The 26,396-nt window shown below is 40.9% G+C and overlaps 1 protein-coding gene across 1 annotated transcript in view; it reads left to right on the forward strand.

Moving 5' to 3' along the window:
- The first annotated feature begins 682 nt into the window (after positions 1-682).
- The window catches only part of mtr (5-methyltetrahydrofolate-homocysteine methyltransferase), a 92,667-nt gene continuing 66,953 nt past the window's right edge, over positions 683-26,396 (forward strand). Inside the window, exons 1-12 of the mRNA XM_060940299.1 lie at positions 683-861; positions 2,891-3,093; positions 3,662-3,751; positions 5,887-5,956; positions 6,228-6,320; positions 10,373-10,479; positions 11,132-11,191; positions 13,856-13,950; positions 18,351-18,451; positions 18,536-18,597; positions 23,878-23,945; positions 24,232-24,311. Coding sequence (XP_060796282.1) covers positions 828-861; positions 2,891-3,093; positions 3,662-3,751; positions 5,887-5,956; positions 6,228-6,320; positions 10,373-10,479; positions 11,132-11,191; positions 13,856-13,950; positions 18,351-18,451; positions 18,536-18,597; positions 23,878-23,945; positions 24,232-24,311 — 1,063 coding nt within the window. The 5' untranslated portion in view covers positions 683-827. The remainder of the gene's footprint in view (positions 862-2,890; positions 3,094-3,661; positions 3,752-5,886; positions 5,957-6,227; positions 6,321-10,372; positions 10,480-11,131; positions 11,192-13,855; positions 13,951-18,350; positions 18,452-18,535; positions 18,598-23,877; positions 23,946-24,231; positions 24,312-26,396) is intronic.

Below are 26,396 nucleotides of genomic sequence, written 5' to 3' on the forward strand. Positions count from 1 at the left end.
CAAAAAAGAAATACTCAAACCAGTCCATCTGGCACTAACAATCAAACCATGGTCAAAATAACTGGAATCGCTTCTCCACCCAATTCTGATGGTTGATATGAACGTTATCCAAAGCCACTGGCCTGTATGAAATCTGTATGATTTTATATATTGCACTGCTGCCACATTTTATATATATACACACACACACATATATATATATATATATTTGGGCGGCACGGTGGTGTATAGCGCTGTCGCCTCACAGCAAGAAGGTCTGGGTTCGAGCCCCGTGGCCGGCGAGGGCCTTTCTGTGTGGAGTTTGCATGTTCTCCCCGTGTCCGCGTGGGTTTCCTCCGGGTGCTCCGGTTTCCCCCACAGTCCAAAGACATGCAGGTTAGGTTAACTGGTGACTCTAAATTGAGCGTAGGTGTGAATGTGAGTGTGAATGGTTGTCTGTGTCAGCCCTGTGATGACCTGGCGACTTGTCCAGGGTGTACCCCGCCTTTCGCCCGTAGTCAGCTGGGATAGGCTCCAGCTTGCCTGTGACCCTGTAGAACAGGATAAAGCGGCGATAGATAATGAGATGAGATGAGATAATGAGATGAGATGATCATTTCCCGAAAGCATAGGACGGCTGGTGCAATACCCCGCAAAGCCTAACAGCGCATGCGCAGAAATGTACGCATGCGCAGAAATGCGCAGTTTGCGCACATGCGTTGGTTGTAGCATGCTGAGTGGAGATTAAAGAGGGGTCTTATGGACAGAGCCGGAGGGGAAACGGTTTAATAAATTATTAAAAACGTCTCGCTGAAGTTTGTGGTGGTTTTTGTTGAGCCGGTTTTAAAATGGGTCCGACTCTTCAGTGTGAGGCAGGAGCAGGTGAGTGAGTGTCTGTTAGCTCGAGCTGGATGAGAGGATTAAATAAAGGCAAAACACAAACGTTGAGTCAATGTAAATCATTCAGAACAGGTTTATATTTAATTTAATTCTTCACCGGTTCTTCTTTTATTGTCGTTTTTGTCAAATATAATTACACCGGAGTCAGAATCAGGTTCATGTTCATTGGCCAAATGCAACCCCAACTCCAAAAATGTTGGAACAGTGTAAAATACACTACCGTTCAAAAGTTTGGGGTCACCCAGACAATTTTGTGTTTTCCATGAAAGGTCACACTTTTATTTACCACCATAAGTTGTAAAATGAATAGAAAATATAGTCAAGACATTTTTCTGGCCATTTTGAGCATTTAATCGATCCCACAAATGTGATGCTCCAGAAACTCAATCTGCTCAAAGGAAGGTCAGTTTTATAGCTTCTCTAAAGAGCTCAACTGTTTTCAGCTGTGCTAACATGATTGTACAAGGGTTTTCTAATCATCCATTAGCCTTCTGAGGCAATGAGCAAACACATTGTACCATTAGAACACTGGAGTGAGAGTTGCTGGAAATGGGCCTCTATACACCTATGGAGATATTGCACCAAAAACCAGACATTTGCAGCTAGAATAGTCATTTACCACATTAGCAATGTATAGAGTGGATTTCTGATTAGTTTAAAGTGATCTTCATTGAAAAGAACAGTGCTTTTCTTTCAAAAATAAGGACATTTCAAAGTGACCCCAAACTTTTGAACGGTAGTGTATATAAATTAAAAACAGAATGCAATGATTTTGCAAACCTCATAAACATTATATTTTTCACAACAGAACACAGACAACATAAGGGTTGTTTTACAATCAGGGTACGCAAGCTAAAAATCACATTTAACGCTTATTATCTTCAATATCAGAAGGCTTGACTAAATAAACTTGGTTGTTTATTGTAGCCCTGTGATAGCTCTATTTACCATGCAAAAAAAAATTTGGTGATAACGTTATTTTTGGTGAATGTATGGCAATATATGTCATATTTAGCAAAATTACTCGTGTCATTTAGAAAAAAGTGCTTTTTTGACCACAGGTAGCTCCAAAAGGGATGCACTTAAATCATTCTTTATACCATAAAACACATTTGGTTCCATATCATTGGAAACCATTAAAACTTAACTAATGTTAATGTTGAATGCCAGTAAGTTTTCAGACCATTTTGATCAAATTAGTCTGTAATTGTGTCAAAAAAAAAGTCCTCTCCGAGACAGCTAATTTTTCAATATAAAATAACATCTCTAAAATGATTATTTTCATCCTAAAATGTGGTCAAGATATTGGGACATAAATATTAGAGACAACTAACACAAAGCTTATATTTAAAAGCACTATGGAAGTAGTGGATTCTGAATTGTCAAAAAAAAGTCCTCTCTGAGAATCACTTCATTTGTTTCTCCCATCTTATAGCAGATTATACAAAACTACCATACACGCATGTCAAAAAATTACCTGAAATCTGTTCTTTAACTTGTCCTTCACTTAAAAACTGGTACAAGAACCAGTTTGAATCAATCTGAATTTTGGACCCCTGTGACACAAACTTTGTGCCCTGATTGTAAAACAACCCATATCAAATGTTTGGCTGATGAAAACTGGAAAAAAAAAATAAATGCACCATTTTAAGAAACAAAAATAATGACATAATTTTTATTTAATAACAGCAACATGTCTCAAAATAACTTGAGGATCTCTGGGCTGTTTATTTAGCATCCATTGTTGGATTGGCGTGATCCTCTGTAGTGTAGTGTAGTGGTTAGCACTGTTGCCTCACAGCAAGAAGGTTCTAGGTTCGAGCCCAGCAGCCAGCAGGGGGCCTTTCTGTGTGGAGTTTGCACGTGTGTCTGTGTGGGTTTCCTCCAAAGACCTGCGGTTAGGTTAGGTTAATATGGGACGGCCTTAACAAGTGCGTGATGAATGCTTACAGAGATTACTGAACACGGTGTTGGTGTGATGGCCCTCGATAACACATGTTCTATGTTCTAGCTTCTCTCGAGGCTGAGCTCAGAGAGACGCTGCAGAAAAGAATCATGGTTCTGGATGGTGGAATGGGTACCATGATCCAAAGGGAGAACCTGCAGGAAGACGACTTCCGAGGTCAGGAGTTTAAAGATCATCCACAAAGTCTGACTGGAAACAATGACCTGCTGAGCATCACCAAGCCTGAGGTTGTGTATAAGATCCACAAGGTGAGCGTGCTAGTTAAGGTGTGTGCGTGCGTGCATGCTTCCGTGCTTGCATGCACTGTATGTGGTTTTCTTTTCTTTTTTTTCTTTAACATTTTGTTTTCTTTGTGTGCGCGCGTGCACTTTAACCTGTTCCTGTGTATCCTGAACAAACTGGATAACTTGAGATTGATGATTCTACAGTCATGAAAATGGAGGAAATAAAAATCATGTTCGTTCTTGAAAAGTGGTTTAAAAGAAGTTGAGTGATTTTAAAACTATATGAAGAGTGAATTTAATATCTTCTACTCCGCTGAACTCAGCCTGGAATGGATGAGATCACCCACAAAGTTTTTTTTTTTTTCTTTTCTGTTTTCTTTTTTCTATTTTCCTTTTTTTTCTTTTCCTTGTTCATGCAGATAATCTCTTTAGTAAAGGAAACTTAACTAAAAATCCCACCAGATTTTAGATATTATAATAGCCTTTGTTATTAAAATTTTAAAATAATTTCTCTGCAAACCCTCTAATTCTCGTTGTTGTGGGTGGTTCCCCCCCCCCCCCCCCTTTTTTTTTCTTCTTGACATGACTGTAGGAGTACCTGCTTGCTGGAGCAGATATCATCGAGACGAACACCTTCAGCAGTACACGAGTTGCTCAAGCAGACTACGGGCTCGAGAAGCTGGTACGTCTCGCGCTGAGTTTTTCTGAGCTTGGTCTATTTATAGCCTTCTCGAATTAGCGCTGATGTGCAACAAGGTTTAACATTCCTTATTAATGTGGCTGATGAGGAATAGAAGACGCTGATTAGGCGAAGTTGTGGATCATGCTGTGGATATTTTTGTACATCCATATTTACACTGTTCCCGTAGGTATTAGGGGTGGGTATTGCCAAGGACCTCACGATACTTGAGTCACGATACGATACAATATTGCGATATCAAAATTTTGCGATATATTGCGATATTCTACATAGTTCACTGAAAAATGTAAACTGCATTATGCATCTTAGGGTGTATTCAGACCAGGATAGTTCGATAGTTCACTTGCTTTGGTCCGAACCAAATGTTTTTTTTTTTTTTTTTCATTTTGGTGCGGTTCGCTTTCACACTGTACATTTTAGTAAGCGGACCAAAATCTGTCAACAAAGCCACGCGCCCTGAGGTCGTTCAGCTATTGGTCAGAGACGACACGCGCACAAAGCGTTAAGTTCAAAAGTAGTCGCGGAGGATAGCGCTGATGAGCGCACATCATGTTGTGACAGTTCTGGCTCTTCACGCAAGTCGCTAGTACCGCCACTTTTTGAAAGAATGTCCCTGATTTTAATGTAGGTCTGACGGAGTTTCTTCACTTTTAGCCGACATTGTTCTGGGGCGCGCGTGAACCCCTTCTCCTTCATTTTCTCACTGAATACAGCAAACACGTCGGCATTTTTGTGTGTTCTCTCCAAAAGCTCAGATATGTGGACATCTGCCCATATATCCACAAGGGTACGCGGTTCTTCTTCGGCCCACGTTTGCCCCCTACTCATTTTTTGTACTCTGTAGTCTAGCCTACCACTGGTCTGAACGACTGTTGTAAGGTTCCCTTGACAACCGAAACAGTGTTTGCACTTTGCGGTGGAGTGTCAAGACTCTGTTTCCCATAATGCTCGGCAAACGACGGAAGCTCCCGAGGTACAAAAAAGCAAAACTGTCGGATTAGGTCCGGTCTGCTTTCACACCTCCAAAAGATCCGCACCAGGGTTCCTTTGGTCCGGACCGAGTCCGACCTTGCAGCTCGGTGTCGGTCCGCTTGTTTGGTCCGGACCAGAGTTCGGTGGTTTGTATTCAGACCAACCCAAAAGGTCCGGACCAAGGGAAATTTGGTTCGTTTGGTCCGGACCAAACAACGTAGTTGTGAATACGCCCTTAGTCTCCCTGAGCACAGTTATGAAACAAAGTGCAGTGTGGGTCAGTGTCCACACACTGAAACTGAATTGAAACCTCAGTGAATCATGTTTCTTCTGAACTTAGAGTAAATGCTCAAAATAAAATGCAGTGTCTCACACACACTAAAATTGAAAATGCAAAATAAAGTGCAGCTTCTTGCCTTTGGCCTTAAATGACAAAATTAAGTTCACAGTTACAGTAAGTCACACATCACTGAAGTAGACGGGAGGACTTTGGCGCTGTCCAGTGTAGTTTGCTTCGGGTCGGGTTTCGGTGGCTCCGGCTGAGCTAATATGTCGGGGTGGTGTCGTGCTAAGTAAGTTCGCAAGTTTGTTGTGTTACCTGAATATCTAATTGGAGCGAAACAGGTTTTGCAAAGTGCGTACTCTTTTGTCCAGCTCACTTTTTTTTTTTTTGCTCCTTTCCTTTGGAATCCAAAATGCCTCCAAACATCTGCCTTAAAGTTCGGCGGCGTCTCTAGGTTTACGTTAACAGCCATGCTTGCTTGTTTTTTTTCCTCACTGCAACCACCGGGAAAAAAAGAGAAGACGAAGAGTGCCTTGCCATGAGGTAGCGGCACAGCGACACCTTGCGGAGCGGAGGTGCGGAAGTCGTACTGGATTTACAACCCGTCTGAAACATGATTTATTATTTGAAAAAATATCGATATTCAAACTTTGAATTGGAAGACAAAGTATCGCGATATATCGCCGTATCGATATTTTTGCCCACCCCTAGTAGGTATGTTAGGTTCATAGTTGGAGAGGGCTTGCAGTAAGGAATACTCTTCAGTGGTGGAGTTCAGAATAACATCAGAGATTAAACTGTATTTAGAACATGCAGTGCGGGTTTTACTTCAGGATTTTCGGACTTTGTTTGATCTCCGCAGGCTTATCGGCTGAACAAGGTGTCGGCAGAATTGGCCCGGAAGGCTGCTGATGAGATTTTTGCTCACACAGGTAGTATTATGATTGCTGTTGATGACGTATTTCTGAGGAAAAACATGCTATACTATAGACGATGACAACTAGTACAATTCATGATAACATGTAAGGGCTGCACAATTAATTACTAACCTATAATTAAGCACAAGATTGTTGGGTTTCACTCAAGCTATGTATTTCACTGGTTAATGTTAATCTTACTTTTTCATTCTGAATTTGAAAGATCCATTTTGTCAATGTGAACAGGATTATTTTAGTCTGGTTTGAAGCATGTCTCTGTTTTCAGGTGTTAAACGGTATGTGGCTGGAGCTGTCGGGCCAACCAACAGAACTCTCTCTGTGTCCCCGTCAGTGGAAAGACCAGACTTCAGAAACATCAGTAAGTCATACTGTTTCTCTCAGCTTCTCACACAAGCTTGATCGGCACTAGAGTTTATCTGGACACTTGGGTAAACTTGGTTTGTTTGGACATTCTCTGCTCTGCCATAATGTCAGATTAACCTTTCATGTGTAACTTTCCCAAAACTATGACTCGCTCTCCTGGAGAGCAGATTTTAGGAACTGTTTTTTGCACACTTTTATTCTTTTCCGACGAAGGAAAGCGTTTTGTGGGTGTCGTTTCAGCACGACGTGCTCCTCAGCTAACTTTTATTTTATTTTTGATTTTTGGTTGGTTTAGTAATGTTGAGAAAATGAACCAAACAAGCCAAATAACAAATGAACTGAAAGTATAACTTCACCTGTATAGAGATCTTGCAGTCACGTGACCGGAAAGTACACAACCGCCATCTTGTCGGTTAAAAACACCGCTGAATACTGCTGCACTCGTGTACAGAATGGATCAATTTCAACCGACGGACTACACGGCTCATTTTTCTAATGAACAGATAACTAGATATATGTCTAAAATAAACGATCTACAGATTAGTGACCCTTCTGGCTTACCGGACGGAGTTTTCACGACCGGATTTTGAACTGTCAGCGGAGTACCCGGACGTGTATAATTACCTCATTAACTTTCCCTCGCTGTTCAGTGGTGAAGCACTGCGTGCCTATAAATCTCTGGACAGTTATCTTTACAGAAATTCAGGATTTGTCAGCGACTCAGATGTGGCATCTTGTAAACAAGAATCCTCACTGGATGGGTAAGTCACTTAAGTATTGAGTATAGCACTGACCAGCCGATTATAGAATAGAATAAGGTAATTCCAAAACGTCCGTCTTGTTTACATGGATCTGGCGTTGGAGAGGTAGAGGCTTAGCAGTGGAGGTTTGAGTAGCTGTTTTCTGAGCTTAGTCAACAGGCCGGCTCTGCAGCCTCGCTTTTGCTTCCGCTCCCGACACCGCCTCCTTCGCTTTGCTTCCGATAACAATCCACGGAGACCCCGCTGGTCTCGCTATCTCGTCCGGAATGTTGTGCATGCGATGGAAATCGCTACAAACCGTCATTTTCTGCTGGAAACCAATGTCCAGTAAGTCCATACGGTTGTAGTGGATATTGAAGTCCGGTACAGACGAACAACATGCAAAAATACACATAAAAAACATAAAAAACGTGCACAGGTAGGGAGAGCTTGTAGCTGCAGCCGTTGTAGTAGAATTGTATATAGTAGGGTTTTCCAGAAGAAAAGGTAGAAGTAGAAGGTGGAATATGGCGTTTGACCGACAAGATGGCGTCTGTCATAATCTGGATCAGCTGTGACATCACATGCAAGTGCTCCATACAGACTAATATGTGTGAAAGCACCCAGAGTAACAGATAACGTCAGGTAATGCTCCAGACCTGATGATTGGTGAAGAGGTCAAAAGTCTTTCCCACGCCATGTGGCGTATAGGGCGGTGCCGATCTCCGTAGCCCTCGGCCTCTGTCCTATTACATAGCTAGGGTTACAGTGGCGGGCTAGTCCTCTGGTAACCGCGAGAGTTTGACTCCCCACTCGCATCTGTATCACAGCGTGCCTTGCCAGACGGCAGTAGGTACCATTTTTACAGTGGTCTTTGGTACGACCCGACCGTGAGTAGAACTCTCGATCTCCTGATCGAGAGGCGGACACGCTAACCACTAGGCCAACTCGCGGTGTTTGGTGAACAGGGAAGAACCAGAAATGACTCCAGGATTGCAAACGTGAGCAGAGGGATTAATCATGATGCCATCGATGTAAATAGAAATACGACCAGACAAGCACCGTTTTCTCTTTTAACTTAAATATTTACTGAAAGTTCATCCTTGAGTAAGATGAAATACTGCAGTTTAACATCCTAAAGTCTGCTCTCCAGGAGGGGGGGAAAGTTACACATGAAAAGTTAATCTAACATTAATCATGAAGGGCTGTGTGTGTGTGTGTGTGTGTGTGTGTGTACAGTGTTTTATAGCCATTGCAGGTTTTTATATATGGGTCTGTCTCAGAAACTGCGTACTGTGGGGGACCCCACTAAATATACTGAGTCAATAAACTATAAAGTTTTGAATGGTGATGTTGGTTTTAATTTGAAATAAAATGATGAAAAAAATAATACAGATAAAACTAAATCTTTGATGTGAATACTGTATTCAGAATTTGGCAAAAATTCTGCAAATTTGTGGGAAAATGGCGGCTTGATCTGGGACGTGATAAACGGTCGACTACATCGCATTCCCTTAAAAAGGTTGTAGTCCACTGAAAAGTCTACAGTTATCACTGATTGTATTTTAAGTTGTAACTTTATCCACCTAAGGATTGGTGCGCTCACAGAATAATCATAACCGTAATAAAACATCATGCAACATATTTGATCGCCGTTGTAACTCCATTTTCTGCAGACCCAAAACCGATACGATTGTGTGTTTTGATCTAAACGGAAAGCCTCAGGGTCGAGGTCACGACCTCACCAAAAGTAGTAACTTAAAATCACTACGCCATATAAACATTTAGTTATAAATCTGCGATTTTGTTTTTTAAAACGAAAGCTGAAAGTTAGGTATAGAATATGTTTCTTACAGAATATGTTACGATGGTAGCTGGTCTTGTATGAATTTCTGAGCTATAAAATGAGTCGTGGTCTATTTTTTACCGTAGCGTGTTATTTGTGTGCGGGGAAGGACACACATTAACAATTTGCATGTGTAGAATGGAATTTTCCACTCCAGCAGTTAGAAGTTGATCGCGCTTCCATTTGCGGTCTTTCTGTTACGCGGGTGATCTGTTCGGACGTTATCACTGAAAAGTTGAGTTTTGACAGTTTTATTTTGTTTTAGTCTTGCAGTATAAGGCAATAGAATGTTTCTTTTTCATCTTACTTTCATATTTTGTAGTGTTTGCGTATTTTTGGCCAATATTTTGCAACCATGGTCAATTTAGATCGAACTTTTGATAGAATCTACGGCCGGTCATTGTGCCCCGTCCCCGCCTCGGGCTCCGTCCGGTGCGGTAGTGATGTCCCGTTGCTCGCGCGCCGCAGCAGAGACCCGCGCGACCTTCAGCACTTCTTCAAAATCCAAATCCAACCAAAGTAGCATAGGTTTAAAAATCGGGGACCAAATTTGCTTCGACAAGTCCAAGGTAGCAACTCGGTTTAATGAGTACTTCTCAACTGTTGCCTCATCTCTCGTAAAAAGGTTACCATCTGGAAAAGGAAAATTCGGTTACAGACACGTTTGTGATTATTATAGTTCAACCATATTTTCCATATTGTATTTATTATATTATGTATATACATTGGTTTACTAAACAAACAAACAAACAAACAGCCGGTACAGTCGCTGTTCTTTTACTGCCGCCGTTATTCTCATCTTTCCGGTGTGCTCTTGATTTTTCCATTGTGTCCTATTTCGCCATATCAAATACCCAAAATGCATCATATTATTCATATTTAAGTAAATAATCAATTCAGTCATCATAACTTGGCATTTTTAACCCAAGCAATCAAAAAGAGGAAATTTATTCAATATTTTCACTCATCTGTGAAGGAGGGGCTTTAATTCTTCATGATGGAGTTATTTTATATGGAAATCAATTTTACAAAAGCATTTGAATTGTAATAAAAAAAAAATTCCACAGTGGAGGCCAGATAAAGCAAGATACTATCTTTATTCTTATTAAACATGACAAAAGAAACATTGAGTGTTAGGTAAGTGCAAAAAAAAAAATATAGTAAAATTAGAAAATTTATTTTTTGACCATAATATCCCAAATGAGAGACCAGTTTCTGAGACAGACCCGTATACAAACGTGTGTGTGTGTGAATGTGTTTTTATTTTTATTTATTTTAAACCTTCAGTGACTATAATAGAATGTCATCATATATTCACATTTCTGGGGGGAGTTAGTATTTCCCACCATTTATGATCGGGTCAGCTCAAATTAATTCTTTATTTATTTATTTATTTTAGTGTGTTTCATACCTATATAAAGTGTCATTGCCTTGTGTATTAAAAACGGTACGTGTTTGTAGCATTTGATGAGCTGGTTGAGGCGTACTCTGAGCAGGTTCGAGGGCTGTTAGATGGAGGCTCTGATATCCTGCTGGTGGAAACCATCTTTGATACAGCTAATGCAAAGGTACATCTCTCTCTCTCGCTCGCTCATTAAATCCAGTTTTATGGCACAATTAGTCAACTATTAATCTGCGTTATAATCATGACTGCTACAGTTAACCAATCAGGAAAAGTTGTGATCATAAGCTCATTCAGTCCTCCATAAAAATGAATTGTGTTATTACATTTGTGTGTGTGTGTATGCATAGGTATTTTAAGTTTGATTTACAGAATTCCAATTATCACTGTTGCAAAATCATTATCTATGATTTTGTAGTGGTCACACGATAGCTCGTGATGGGTTTGTGAATATTTGGTGAAGGAAAATCTGTCGCACTGCCACCAGTCATGCGATGCACGGTGAATATTCTCTGAGCTTCGAGTTTTTTGGTGTCTCTCCACCTCATGATTGGCCAAAAACGTCACACAAAATCTCTACGCATGCACTGAAATTTGGTGACGAAGTGTTCATCGGCAAAATAAGCTTTGAATACTTGCAGATGGGTTTGGGAATACTTCCTGAAGCTCGGGGAAGCATCGCCACCAAACCTCACTTTCATCAATAACCCATCGCAAAGCATCGCGAGCTGTCGTGTGACCGGAGCATTAGCAAACTTCATCACACTCTTGTTCTGAAAGTTTTACACACCACCAAAATCTCTCTTTTTCTTTTCAAGGCTGCTCTGTTTGCTATTGATAAACTGTTTGAGGACTCGTTTGAGCCAAGACCCGTGTTTGTAAGTAACAAGACGATATTTGTGTTTATTTTAAATAATATACATGTTTGCTGGACTTCTGTACTCAACCACTATAAAGGTGTTTCATGAAAGGTTAGTGAACACAAACATCAAAACCTGTATTACTGGTTTGATTTGTTTTTGAGATTGTGACGGGCAGTGTGTAAACTACTACTTTTTTGTAAACTTTCTTAATAGCTTTAAGTTTTAGTGCTGAAATGGCAGTATTGTTTACTTTAATCCATATGATACAGCAGTTACTTCCCAGCCACTGGGATGTTTCGATTCGGTTAAAATGGTTTGACTGATTTGGTGTGTCCAGAGCCTCAGATTTTATTTATTTTATTTTTTTGGTAAAATTTCATCCTCTGTTGGTTCAGTAACATGCTCCGCCACTTTTTTTTTTTTAAAGTTTGTTGGTGGTTGGCAAACCAACTTAAGATAAGATAAAGTCTTTATTGTCATTGTCACTTTTCCAAAGGTACAACGAAATTGAAGGTGCTGTTGACTCATGTTATTGAAAGAAAAAAGGGGAGAACGAATAAATAGTCAAGTATACAGAGTTGCACTGGTAAAATGGTATAAACAGAATATAGACAGAAATCTATTGTATGGTTCTATATGTACTAGTGCTGTCAAGCGATTAAAATATTTAATCGCGATTAATGTCGCGACAGTCATAGTTAACTCACGATTAATCGCAATTTAATCGCACATTTTTGTCACAGAAAAAAACATTGTAATTCTCTTATCAGCATAAAAAAGTGCATGGGCTTGCTTTGTACCAATTTTTTTTTTTTTTTTATTGCAAAGCATAACACGTCTTGACACAATCACTGCAAAGTGAAACCTAAGCCGAGCACCGGTGCGGGGCTAGCAAGAGAACCATGAGTGAAATGATCTACTGTTGAATTATCCATCTCTTTTTTTTTTTTTTTTTTTAATCTCCGTTGTTCGTTGATAAATATTGCATTGAATCTGATCTTTACTGTTTCAGCTCACTTAACACATTTTGTACTTTTACACTTTCTGCCTGTTGATGCGTTGCGCTGTCCAATCAGAGGCGGCCAAATTTGCATATTTCAGGAAGGATTTCTGGGATAGCATTGAGTTTACAGTTCAGAGGGATCTGGCTTCTTTAGACGCTGTCTTCTTAAAACTGAATAAATATTTAAAAAGAGCCAAATGAGCCAGTCTTTTGAACGGCTCTTTTCAAAGAACGGATCACAAAGATGCGGATCCCATCAAAGAGCCATAAATCCCATCTCTACTAGCACGCCCTGCCCGCGCTGGTTCTTTGGGGGGGGGGGGGGGGGGGGGAGGGCAGAGGACTCTGGCTGTGCGGGGCGTGGCATTACAGTCTAGCTGCTATCGGTTTTCTAAGCAAAGTCTCTGTTCCAAGTTCCTGGCAGTTTCAGAAGCTTATGAAAAACCTACATCATGTCACAGAGCGTTAATCTCGCGATAAAAAAATTATCGCCGTTAAAATTGAGTCAAGTTAACGCGTTAATGACGCGACATTTTTGACAGCACTAATATGTACATGGATTGCACTGAAAATAGTATAAACAGAATTGTTTTGGTTCTGTATGTACACAGATTGTAGTGATAAGAAAATATGTATGTGTGTGTGAAAATATATACACGTGTGTGTGAGGAAGAAAGCACTCCAAAGCTACATTACTGCCACTGACTGGGCTGGAGTGTGGAACAGGAGATATTGGGGGAGACAGGGAGAACAACTATATTCTTTAAGCTATTCCTGATTCTTTTAAATACTTGATGATAAAGTGATATCTGACTTGATGCACTCCTCCATTTTGTTTTTCTCTACTCACGATATATGAGCTGATATCCTAGTAGTCGAGTAGCCGATCAGAGCGCACGATTGCTGATATCCAGTGAACGTGGATAGACTAAATGAGTACTGTTTTCTTTTGGCGTTTTGCCAGTTATGTTATACAAGCGTATGTTACTGACGTATAATAAAACGTTCAGATATTACAGTCGAGGTTCGTTTGTCCGAAATGTTTGGGAAGCCTCGTCATAACATACTCGTAATCATCTTATATACACTACCGTTCAAAAGTTTGGGGTCACTTTGAAATGTCCTTATTTTTGAAAGAAAAGCACTGTTCTTTTCAATGAAGATCACTTTAAACTAATCAGAAATCCACTCTATACATTGCTAATGTGGTAAATGACTATTCTAGCTGCAAATGTCTGGTTTTTGGTGCAATATCTCCATAGGTGTATAGAGGCCCATTTCCAGCAACTCTCACTCCAGTGTTCTAATGGTACAATGTGTTTGCTCATTGCCTCAGAAGGCTAATGGATGATTAGAAAACCCTTGTACAATCATGTTAGCACAGCTGAAAACAGTTGAGCTCTTTAGAGAAGCTATAAAACTGACCTTCCTTTGAGCAGATTGAGTTTCTGGAGTATCACATTTGTGGGGTCGATTAAATGCTCAAAATGGCCAGAAAAATGTCTTGACTATATTTTCTGTTTGTTTTACAACTTATGGTGGTAAATAAAAGTGTGACTTTTCATGGAAAACACAAAATTGTCTGGGTGACCTATTCTATTTTGTCAGAATATGGAATTCAGTCCTGGTCACAGCTCCGTTTCACAGAGAGAACTTTTTATATGACTGTGTTGTAGATTTCCGGGACGATTGTGGACAAGAGTGGCCGTACTCTGTCAGGGCAGACAGGAGAGGCTTTTGTCGTCAGCGTTTCCCATGTAAAGCCACTCTGGTAAGGATTTCCTACAACTGTAGCTCTGCGTTGTTATATGACGTGCATGTTTGAATATTTATGGTCATGTACGTATAAATATTCACTGTTGGTGTATGTAGATTTTTGAAAATGGAGTATAATTGGTACATACCTTTTTTATTGTGATTTTAACATTTTTAAAATGTGATGAACAGAAGTTATTGCTGTATGTAGCAACTACGAGACTTACCCCCCCATTGGCCACTTTATTAGGAACATCAGACATCCACCTGCTGTTTGATGCCGTTCTCTAATCAGCCGATCCCTTGACAGCAGCACAAGGCAGCAAGTCATGCAGATGCAGATCAAGAGCTTCAGTTAATGTTCAAACATCAGAACGGGGAAAAATTGTGATCTCAAAGTGTGACTTACTTTCACTGTGGCATGGGTGTTGGTTTGAGCCAGACGGATTGGTTTGAGTATTTCAGAAACTGCTCCTGATCTCCTGTAGTCTGGTTAACACCAGACCATATCACAAGTGAAATATGGTCTGGAATCCGCCTATTGAATTTCTCGTAGGGGAGGTGTGGTTTACGATTGTCAACGGCCGTTTATTGGACGTTGCGAATGTCTATCATTTGGCGTATGGCCAATCATGGCAGTTGTACCCGGTGACGTAGTTAGAGCGACGAAGAAGAGAAGGAAAGAGAAGGCAAAACAAAAATAGGAAAACAATGGCACTGAACGATTACTGCCATTTGTGCAAGACAAATATAAGAGAAGCTGGTTTGGTTAGTTTGGTTCGTATCGCTCGCCGCCATGTTAAATGTGATCCGTAAACAGTCCCAAATAAACTACAAGCTTCTGTTTGTCGAGTAGTACGCGTCACCGTCTTTCCACCCCTCCCCACTCTCTGATTGGCTCCCTAACTCAGGCGAGCCTTTAGACCTTAGTTTCCATGCTGTCTTTTCAGATCAGAACGATTGTGCAAAACAGCATGGGATTTCCCAGGCTAGATCTCCTGGGGTTTTCACACACAATAGTCTCAGTCTCGAGAGTTTACACAGATAGAATGGTGCGAAAAACAAAAAAAAAATTGAGCGAGTGAGCGACAGTTCCGTGGTTGGAAACGCACGCCTTGTTGATCAGAGAGGTCAGATTGGTGCTAGGAAGGATATAGTAACTCAACCATGGTGAGCAGAAAAGCATCTCGGCATGCAACAGCAGAAGAACACGTTGGGTTCCGCTCCTGCAGCCAAGAACAAGTTCCTATATAAATAAAGTGGCTGGAGAGTGCATTAACACTCACACTGCAATGATCGAACCCAATGACGTGTTCTTCACCACCAGATTTTCAAATGCGTGAAACCTCATCAACAAGGACGCTCATGCTCATGGAGGAATGTTGGTGGGGGGAAAAGTGTTGACTCTGACATGGCATTGCTCAGTACGAACATGTCTATCCTGCTGGATAAAATCTAAACTTGTCCTTACTGACTTAACGCTCTGAAGTGCACATCGTCAGGTTATACAGGTTATACAACTTGCATTTTTTCGCATTACATGACAGGCATTTTGCAGATGCTTTTACCCAGAACAACGTACAAGTTTTACCTACCGTATTTTCCGGACTATACGTCGCTCCGGAGTTTAAGTCGCATCAGCCAAAAAATGCATTATGAAGACGAAAAAAACATATATACGTCGCACCGGACTATAAGTCGCACTTTTTTGAAGGGTTATTCTATCCATAGAATCTGTGATTGTATCTGATAAGCGGCGCGTGGTTACTGCGCGACTGCATTGTTTGTTTAATAAACGAACAGCTGAGCAGTGATAACGCGCCCTTTGCCCTGTAAGTAGCCTAGTCTGATTATTTTAAATATCTACTACTATCTTTAATACTATCACTATCGTTATTACTAATAGCCTAGATTATTATTATTATAACTAATATTAGTAGCCTATTACTGATGCATTAATCAGTTTGCTTTTAGAATATTTTTACCGGTAGGGCTTATTATCGCCCCATGGCTCTTTCATCTGTGTTATTAAAGCTGTAGTCATCATCGAGGAGTGTCATTCTTCGTTTTTGTCGAATTTTATTTCATCAAATCAGAGGTCAAGTAGGCTATAGGTATATCATCTCCAAAGACAGGTACGGTAGTAAAAACAACCGTCTAGTGAAAAAAAAAATAACAACCGCTTTTAAATCCCCTACTTAAATCCTTAAAACGAGTCATTTAACTCATGTCTTGGGTGATCTGATCTCCAATGGTGAAATAAACCGGTTGTGATGAGTACAGTCTGTTATTTTAGAAGATAAATGTAATATATAATTTAATATATAGACTAATAAAAATTAATATTTTATAATATAATATCACGACATATTACTGTCTGTAACTGTTTGTCACTAAAGCGTTTTCTAAGATCATAATGTCTGATATTATTATTATTATTATTATTATAATTATTATTATTATTTTACACACACAATAAGCGCATGTGCGTAAAGTTATAGTAAACCATCCCCCGCCTTTTTTTTTTTTTTTTTTTTTGAGTCGCCGGACCCACCCACCTCCTGCGTTCTGGGACCTCCCACTTCACAAATTAAGCACTGCCTAAAATCACTACATAACTTATTTAAATAACTATAGGCCTATCATTAATAATAAAACACAGGTCAATCAAGTTTATCAAGCTGATGATTTCACTCCAAATCAGCAAATCCATTGAATTCCTCATCCTCGGTGTCGCTTCTGAACAACTCTGCCTCCAGCGGCAGATGAAGCGCCGTTTCCTCTTCTTCTGCGTGGCTGTCGTCAGACTCAGCATGAGCTCCAGTTATTCCGCGGTGAAAAAAACCCCAAAAAACATATATACGTCGCACCGGAGTATAAGTCGCATGGCCAGCCGAACCATGAAAAAAAGTGCGACTTATAGTCCGAAAAATACGGTAATTCACTTGACTGAAGTGGGAGAAAGGAAACCCAAACAGATACAGGGAGAACATGCAAACTCCACACAGAAAGGCCTCGGTCGGCTGTGAGGTTCAATTCTGGGACCTTCTTGCTGTGTGGCCAAGAAACTGCTCTGCTGATGCTAACTTGAAGCAGCAGACACCTATTTAACAATTATTCCACGACGAGGCGAGTAGCACCGAGTAACACATCATTGGGTTCGATCATTGCAGTGTGAGTGTTTGTTAATGCACTCTCCAGCCACTTTATTTATATAGGAACTTGTTCTTGGCTGCAGGAGCGGAACCCAACGTGGTGTTCTGCTGTTGCATTCCACTTAAGCCGTGTACGACGAGGTTGAGTGGAATAATTGTTTTATCCTGTCCATATTTCACTGGATTTTGAGTAACCGAGCTTTTATTTTTATTTTTTTGCAAATTCGATAAATAAAAACTCTATGCAAAATGTCCAATAAAATAATTTCTGCTTAGGCAGACTTCTTAACCTGTCGATGGCGGCATGAATTGACTTTGGTGTTGTTTTTTTTTTGTAGAAAGTTCCGTCTCGCTGTCATGCCAAGGTCTAGAATAGCTTCAGACGTTTATTTAATATTTCCTTCCATATTAAAGTTCTGTAATTTTCAAACTCCTTTGAGCTTTTGAACCAGTCTAAAAAAAATTCAACACATTTTAATGCTTAAAGATGAAGAATATAAACAAACCGTCGAAATGACGAGCAATTTGTGAAAAATGCTATAATAATTCTTGAAAAATTATTTTAAAAAAAAAAAGCTAAGCTCTTACCATCAAATACTTTCGTTCCATATTTTGTAGAGTTATCATCTTGTCCTCGGTTGGTTCAGCAAAACGCTCCACCATTTTGTTTTTGTCAGAAAACAGAAATAAAAAAAAAGCTACATTCTTACCATCAAATACTTTAATTCCATATTTTGTTGCTCCTTTTGATTCATTTTTATTTATTTATTTTGGGGGGGGTGTATTTTCTGGGGTTTTGTTTTCGAATAGAGTTTTTATTTCGTCCTCGGATGGTTCAGCAAAACGCTCCACCATTTTGTTTTTGTCTACTCATGGTATATGAGCTGATATTCCAGTAGTAGCCAATCAGAGCGCGCGATTGCTCATATCCAGTGAACGTGGATAGAATAACAGTTATTTGGTGCTTCAGACTACAGTGCTGTCTCCAGGTGTATTTACTCGATCCTTCAGTCCCCTCAGGGGTCGTCTCATGAACTTTACTTGACGTAATAAAGGCTTGAAACGAGTCCTGATGATGACGATGATGGAAAAACCCACAACAGGAAGTCAGCCAACTGTTGCAGTCAAACTGCACTTCAGTTGAGCTCCTGTGTTCTGAACCGTCGCGTGACCCTTTCTGCACTGTTTGCGTGCAAACTTTTTGACCTCCGGTGTAAATGTTAACCTCTGGCCCCCTCCCTCCCTCCCTCCCTCCCTGTAGTATTGGTCTGAACTGCGCTCTGGGAGCCATTGAAATGAGGCCGTTTATCGAAACGATCGGGAAGAGCACCGGGGCTTTCGTCATATGTTACCCCAACGCAGGTAATGCCCCTCTGCTCTGGAAGGCTACACACGAGCTCTGTGGAATAGTTTGATTTGATTTGACCTTCGTCTGCTTCTCTCCAGGTCTCCCCAACACGTTTGGAGGCTACGATGAAACCCCACAGTGCACTGCTGGACATTTAAAGGTGAGCTGCTACATGGAAAATGACCCTAAACCTTATTGAATTATAAATATGGAGGATATTTTTTTTTTTGTGTGTGATGTATTTTTGTCAGTCTGTCCATCAAGAAATGTAACATCCAATAAGTCTTTCAATTTATGATTACAAAACCTATTTCAATTCAGATGTCGTGATTTCTTGACCCGTTTAATGAAGGATGGATTGAAGGTTTGAAGGATTCAAATATGCAGATTAGGGCTGTTCTGATTGGTCTGTGTAAGTACAGTGGCGTGTTCAAACTGTGGACCTGCAATCACAGACAAAATGGAGAAGAGCAGCTGATATGCGACGTGAAGCAGCGGCTAGACTTGAAAGAGGAACACAAGATGGTTAATTAAAGAGATGTCACAAAAAATCCCCGGTATATAAAACATTCAGGGGATTTGAGTGCAAAGATGGAAAAATTAATTGATGTATTGAGAAGTTTAGTGTTGTGGATATTTGACGAGTGGTGTTGCATCATAAAATGCAAGAGCCTGTCAAGTATATTGTACATAAGTTGTCAGTATATTAAGGAATAAAACCCGATGGCGAGTTCTGTTAGAGGAAAATAATCAAAAATGGGTAGCTGGTGTAATACTGCCTGAGGCCCTGGTCACGCTACAGCTCCTGATGGGTTTGTGAATACTTGGTGATGAAAAATTGGTAGCATCGCCACCTATCGTACAACCCCAATTCCAAAAAAGTTGGGACAAAGTACAAATTGTAAATAAAAACGGAATGCAATAATTTACAAATCTCAAAAACTGATATTGTATTCACAGTAGAACATAGACAACATATCAAATGTCGAAAGTGAGACATTTTGAAATTTCATGCCAAATATTGGCTCATTTGAAATTTCATGACAGCAACACATCTCAAAAAAGTTGGGACGGGGCAATAAGAGGCTGGAAAAGTTAAAGGTACAAAAAAGGAACAGCTGGAGGACCAAATTGCGACTCATTAGGTCAATTGGCAATAGGTCATTAACATGACTGGGTATAAAAAGAGCATCTTGGAGTGGCAGCGGCTCTCAGAAGTAAAGATGGGAAGAGGATCACCAATCCCCCTAATTCTGCGCCGACAAATAGTGGAGCAATATCAGAAAGGAGTTCCACAGTGTAAAATTGCAAAGAGTTTGAAGATATCATCATCTACAGTGCATAATATCATCAAAAGATTCAGAGAATCTGGAAGAATCTCTGTGCGTAAGGGTCAAGGCTGGAAAACCATACTGGGTGCCCGTGATCTTTGGGCCCTTAGACGGCACTGCATCACATACAGGCATGCTTCTGTACTGGAAATCACAAAATGGGCTCAGGAATATTTCCAGAGAACATTATCTGTGAACACAATTCACCGTGCCATCCGCCGTTGCCAGCTAAAACTCTATAGTTCCAAGAAGAAGCCGTATCTAAACATGATCCAGAAGCGCAGACGTCTTCTCTGGGCCAAGGCTCATTTAAAATGGACTGTGGCAAAGTGGAAAACTGTTCTGTGGTCAGACGAATCAAAATTTGAAGTTCTTTATGGAAATCAGGGACGCCGTGTCATTCGGACTAAAGAGGAGAAGGACGACCCAAGTTGTTATCAGCGCTCAGTTCAGAAGCCTGCATCTCTGATGGTATGGGGTTGCATTAGTGCGTGTGGCATGGGCAGCTTACACGTTTGGAAAGACACCATCAATGCTGAAAGGTATATCCAGGTTCTAGAGCAACATATGCTCCCATCCAGACGACGTCTCTTTCAGGGAAGACCTTGCATTTTCTAACATGACAATGCCAAACCGCATACTGCATCAATTACAGCATCATGGCTGCGTAGAAGAAGGGTCCGGGTACTGAACTGGCCAGGCTGCAGTCCAGATCTTTCACCCATAGAAAACATTTGGCGCATCATAAAATGGAAGATACAGCAAAAAAGACCGAAGACAATTGAGCAACTTTAATCCTACATTAGACAAGAATGGGTTAACATTCCTATCCCTAAACTTGAGCAACTTGTCTCCTCAGTCCCCAGACGTTTACAGACTGTTGTAAAGAGAAAAGGGGATGTCTCACAGTGGGAAACATGGCCTTGTCCCAACTTTTTTGAGATGTGTTGTTGTCATGAAATTTAAAATCACCTAATTTTTCTCTTTAAATTATATATTTTCTCAGTTTAAACATTTGATGTGTCATCTATGTTCTATTCTGAATAAAATATGGAATTTTGAAACTTCCACATCATTGCATTCCGTTTTTATTTACAATTTGTACTTTGTCCCAACTTTTTTGGAATCGGGGTTGTACAATACACAGCGACTTGTTCTCTGAGCTTCGTGAGGTTTTTTTTTTTTTTTTTGGTGCGTCTCCATGTTGAGTGGCCAAAAACATTGCGAAAAAAATTCAGTGCATGCATTGAAATTTGGTAGCGATGTTTTCATTGCCAAACTAAGCAGTGAATACTCGCAGATGGGTGTGGGAATATTTCCCGAAGTTCGGAGAACCTTCGTCGAGCCTCTTAAGATGCATTTGTCTCGAATCCATGCTCGCGGGAGCCTCAACACAGCGGCTCGGCATAGCCTAACCTTCACCGAGACTTAAAAAGTGCATTTACATTCAGGGATCCTTCAGCTCGCGTAAACACCTGATTCTGATTTAAGCGCAATCAGCATGCGCGTATAATGATGCTGTTTTCAGAGACTTTGCAAGTATTCTGTCAGGTATGTGGCGGTCTCAGTGAAGGAAGAGTGTTTGTTAGCAGGCGTGATATTTCCAAAAACAAAATGCAATCGAAAGCAGCGTCATAAACATGACTGTGATGGTAAGACTTCACAAAACCTCTGTGTCCTTATACGCGCATGCTGATTGCACTCAGATCATCGTCAGGTGTTTCCCATCACGACCGGGTCCCAAGCGTACACATGACCTGGTCTGCGAGCAAACGTGGCCTCTCGAGTGCATGAAGGCGTGGCAGTTGAGTGTTCGCCTGCTGTGTGACCACAACTTTAGGCTTGCCTGTACATCGCCGTGCACTGCCACCAAAATGCCTCATTGTCCTCGATAACCCATCATGAGCTGTCATGTGACCGTAGCTTGACGCCATGTCGAGTTGGTCGGTAGCCATACTATCAAAGGGCTCTTTCTTTTCTGTTATGGAGTATGGAGGTCAACCAGCTACAATTCTACTGGTGGTCAGGAACCCAGTGACCGAGCTGGTAGGAAGGAGAGTATTGGTGGGCCCGTGCAATCCACCCTTGCTGTACTGTGTACAGGCTGTTGTGCAGCCAACAAACGGTCAAGTTAATATCAGCACCTGGACGTGATCCATGTTCCTGTGGGTCATCAGTTTGACTACTGAGTCATCACAGGGCTCGCGACTGCAAAGGGAAGAGATGAGACCGTTCTGTTGTGGAACATGGATCCGTCGCTTGCAAAACCAAAGAAAAAAAAGAAATTTATGCTGCCCTGAGATGCAATAGGAGCTTTGGTTCAAAAAGATATGGTTGAATGGATTCATGTGGCTCGAAGGAAGCATGTGTCCTCTCTCTCTCTCTCTCTCTCTCTCTCTCTCTCTCTCTCTCTCCTTGTGTCTGAAATCACTCCCTGAGTTTGCCATTTTGTAGTGCTGTCTGAATGTGTAGTGAGAATCTTTACACCCTATATAGTGCACTCAAAGTATCCCACAAGGCATCACGAAAAGTAGTATACAGCTGATGGTCACTAACCAAAGCAATATATCCCATCATGCATTGCGGTCGCGCTGAAAGAAATCAAATTAAAAGTCTCAAATTTGATTTAATAAAAGGCAGCGGCAAAGAAGAAAGTATTCAGCCTCGATTTAAAAAAAACTGAAAGCTGCAGGTACTTTTGCTGCTTTTCCACTACCAACGCGGCTGAGTTGGGCTGAGCCGTGCCGTGCTGAGTCGAGCTGAGTGGGGCTGTTGGAGTTGCATTTCGACTACAACCGTGCTGGCTGGAAGTGGGTGGACACATTGGGTGGAGTTAGCGAAAGTGGGTGGACGTCACGTGATGTCGTTAGGTAGCGCAAACAGTGACATCAGTGATCTTTTAAACGGTAGTCTCACGACCCGGACAGTAAACAATAAACATGGAGGACATGGAGTCGTTAGTGTTGCTGGTCTTGGTGCTGTGACTTGTTGTCACCGACAACGCCAACAGATACTGGCAAGAGCGTATAGATGAGGCGAGGCGCATAAGGCTTCAGAAATTCTCGTAATTCTTCTTCTTCCGGGTTTACGGTGTTTACAGATCCCAGCGTGCTCGCAGGGCGTGTGTGGGCATGTGAGGACACTCCTCCTCACCAATCAGTGCACAGGGGAGTGTCTCCTCATGCCCCTAGCCCCACTCGGCTCGGTTTGGCTCGCTTCAGCCCCACTCCAAAACCGTGCGAGTTTTGGGTGCTGAGCAGGGCTGAAACGAGCTGAGTCGTGCTGCTCTAAGGTAGTCGAAACGCGAGCCGTGTCGGGCTGAAGTGAGCTGAAAAAGGGTAGTGGAAAAGGGCCAATTGTATTGATTTAATGTGGGGAAATGTGCTCAGTATAATATGGATTTATCACAAAAACACATGCATGTATTTATTATTTTGAAACCCACCAGCCGACTGATCTGGCACGTTTTAATTGTGCGACAGTAATGACGTAAATACCAGCGCTTCTTCATTTTACCACTGAGCTCACTATATAGTCCTCTATATAGTAATTCCCTGTGTAGGGAGTAGTGAACAAGCGTGATTTCGGACACGGGGTCTCTCTCTCTCTCTCTCTCTCTCTCTCTCTCTCTCTCTCTCTCTCTCTCTCTCTCTCTCCAGTCAGTTGCTTGAGAGCTGACTGCTCTGTGAAAAGAAAAATTAATGTTGCTTACTTTTGTGTTTGTTCTCATCACCCAGGAGTTGGCGATGGGTCTTTTGGTGAACCTTGTCGGTGCAGAGACACTGCAAGGATCATTGTAAAAAGAAGAAAAACAGTAGTTATCATACATACAGGACACTTTTTCGATGGAATAAAAACATGTTCTATTCCCTTCTAGCCGGTTTCGTTAATTTGGTTTGATAGCATGCAATATTGTTAGCATATCGCTTATCCTATGTGTATTACATCACTCTACCCAATGGAGAATGAACGTTGAGTATGGTTTACGATATTGCCTGGTTGTCAAGACAACCCGCCCGCCCGTCCGTCCGTCCGTCCCTCCCTCCCTCCCTCTGTGAAGGAAAGGAAAAATTCATGTTGCTTGCTTTGCATTTCTTCTCATCACACAGGAGTTTGCGATGGATGGTTTGGTGAACATTGTCGGTGGCTGCTGTGGAACGACGCCAGATCACATACGGTAATGGAAAAACGTGTATTTGGACTGCGTTTGTGCTTTTGTTTTAAATGCTGGGTTTGGTGTCGTGTCATGTGTCATCTGCGTTCCGTCTTAAATACTGACGTGATAAAATGGGAACATGTATTAGTTGTCTTTGGAGTCAGTTCATACACTAGTGTGTGTTCTTCATCCATACCGCTTTCTGTAACTTTTTGAGGAATGGGTTCCCCCCTTTTCTTCATAGCAGTCTTGGACCTTCAGATCTAACCCTAGATAATGATGGTGTGTACTTGTATTTCTGACGCAGGGCCATCGCTGAGAGTGTGAAACAGTGCCAGCCCAGAGTTCCTCCGACAGATGTGTTCAGCAGTTACATGCTGCTCTCTGGTAAACTGCTCATCTGTGTCTCTCTGAAGGCTTTTAGGCATCCATAGGAACGCACTGGATGTCTAAGAAAATGCTCGCAAGGTTATATTATCAGTGTAGCACAAAATTGAGACAGTTGGATATGAATGCTGAGTGTATTTATTCATACACTTTTAATTTGTGTGTGTGTGTGTGTGTGTGTGTGTGTGTATAAAGACAGTCCTAAAGAATCTCAGATGACCATCTGGAAGTCTTTGGGATTTGAACTTGAATGGATCGGAAATTTACGAGCAGTAGGTTAGAGCGGATTGTTAGTGCTATTTGGGGCGGAGTTTTGAGTCCATCTGTGTGAGTTGGAGTAAAGTTGCTCAGGTTCGGTCAGGGGTTTTTAAAGGAGAACTGAAGGCAATTTTTTTTTTTTTATCATCAAAATTCTATTTCTCTCATTTTATTAAATATAGGAATGCATTTTTGTTCGCTATTTTGTCGCTGCTATAGCAAGTTGAGTGTTTGAAATATGCTCTGTAATATATCAGTCCATATGTCAAAGCAATGGCCGTAAATGAGATTCGTTGAGACCTGTGCGAGACATCGTAGGACGGAAGTAAAACGTACAGCGGAAATCAAAGTGGCCAACGTTGTCAAAAGACGCGCGCGGCCTCTTTCGAATGCTGACGTGATCAAGCCGGAAGTTTTGTTTGTTTTGATAGCAATCAGGAAAGTTTGAAAAAAGTACTGTAGGCAGTAATCGTCATTTAAACTCGTTTTTGTGCAATATTTCGTTTGGAAAACAGTTTTCAAAATGGCAGCACTGACACCTGGCTGACACTTGACGTTTCAAAAGCCCTATTCGCACGGGATAAGTATTACCTGTGGACCTCTGGTAATTCGGAATAATTACAGAGAATGTCTGAGTTCTTAGTCCCGTGCGAATGCGCCATGTCCGTAATTTGCCAAGTAATAATTCCGCCGCGAATTACCTACTGTGTTTCGGCAAAACACAGACGTCCAGTGGTAATACAAGTCCCGTGTGAATGCGCATGTCTGTGTTTGTAATTATTAAACGCGCGTCTCTTGTACTTTTCTGGAGTGAATAATGGAGGATACGGGCGAAATTTTGATAAACAGCATTTCAGGGCCAAGTGATAGTAGGCCTATCCCGTATTTGAACCAGATAAGCATTTTGAACTCCTGTCTACTAGTGTTGTGACGTTCGCGAACGAACCGATTCTTTTGAACGGCTCCTAGGCATGAACGATGAGAACCGAGTCTCGAGCTGGGGGAGCCGTTCTTTCTGTCGTTCTTTTTCTGTACTGTGTTTCAGATGAAAAAGCTTTTGCCCAAGGACAAGAAGTAGGCTAAACAGCATTTGCCTTTTATTTATTCAAGTTTTACCTGTTTGCCTAATAGTTCAAGTTGTTTTGTATATAGTTTATAATGCTGTTGCGTGATATATTAATGATAATATTGTGGGAAAACTACTTTGCACGGACGTTCATTTAATTTATTCTATCGTCATTTTGTTTGTTCTATTTTCGTGTATTTTATTTATTTATCTGTTTGTCTAGTTGTATCTATTTTTCTAATAATATACTTTTTGCATTAATAGTTTGTTTTTTCCTATTAAAATAATCTTGTGTTCTTGTTATAACTTTATCTATTTATCTGACTGTTTAGTTGTATCTATTTTGTTACAATTTCAATATTTTTAATATAGAAAGGGGTTTTTTTTTCTATTAAAATGTTCTTGTGTGATAACTAGTTCTTGTGTTATATTTATTGTAGTTGTATCTATTTTGTATCTCAGACTTAAATATTTTTGTAAAACAAGTGTTTTTCTATGAAATATTCTTGCGTTCTTGATAACTATGTTCTTGAGTGGGTTCTTTTTTTTTTTTTTACAGAAAAGCCGTTCTGCATGGACATTCATTGAAGCCCTCATTGTTTTTTAATGGTTATTTATGAGCGTTTAGGGGTTACAGTAATGTAAGTCTAGGTTGCTTTATATAAAAGGTATGTCCAGAAATATTGATGTCACTGTCTACGCAGAGGGATCTGGCTTCTTTAGACACTGTCTTCTTAAAACTGAATAAATATTTAAAATGA

This window comes from Neoarius graeffei, chromosome 14 (genome assembly GCF_027579695.1).
Source record: "Neoarius graeffei isolate fNeoGra1 chromosome 14, fNeoGra1.pri, whole genome shotgun sequence".
Classification (NCBI taxonomy): Eukaryota; Metazoa; Chordata; class Actinopteri; order Siluriformes; family Ariidae; genus Neoarius; species Neoarius graeffei.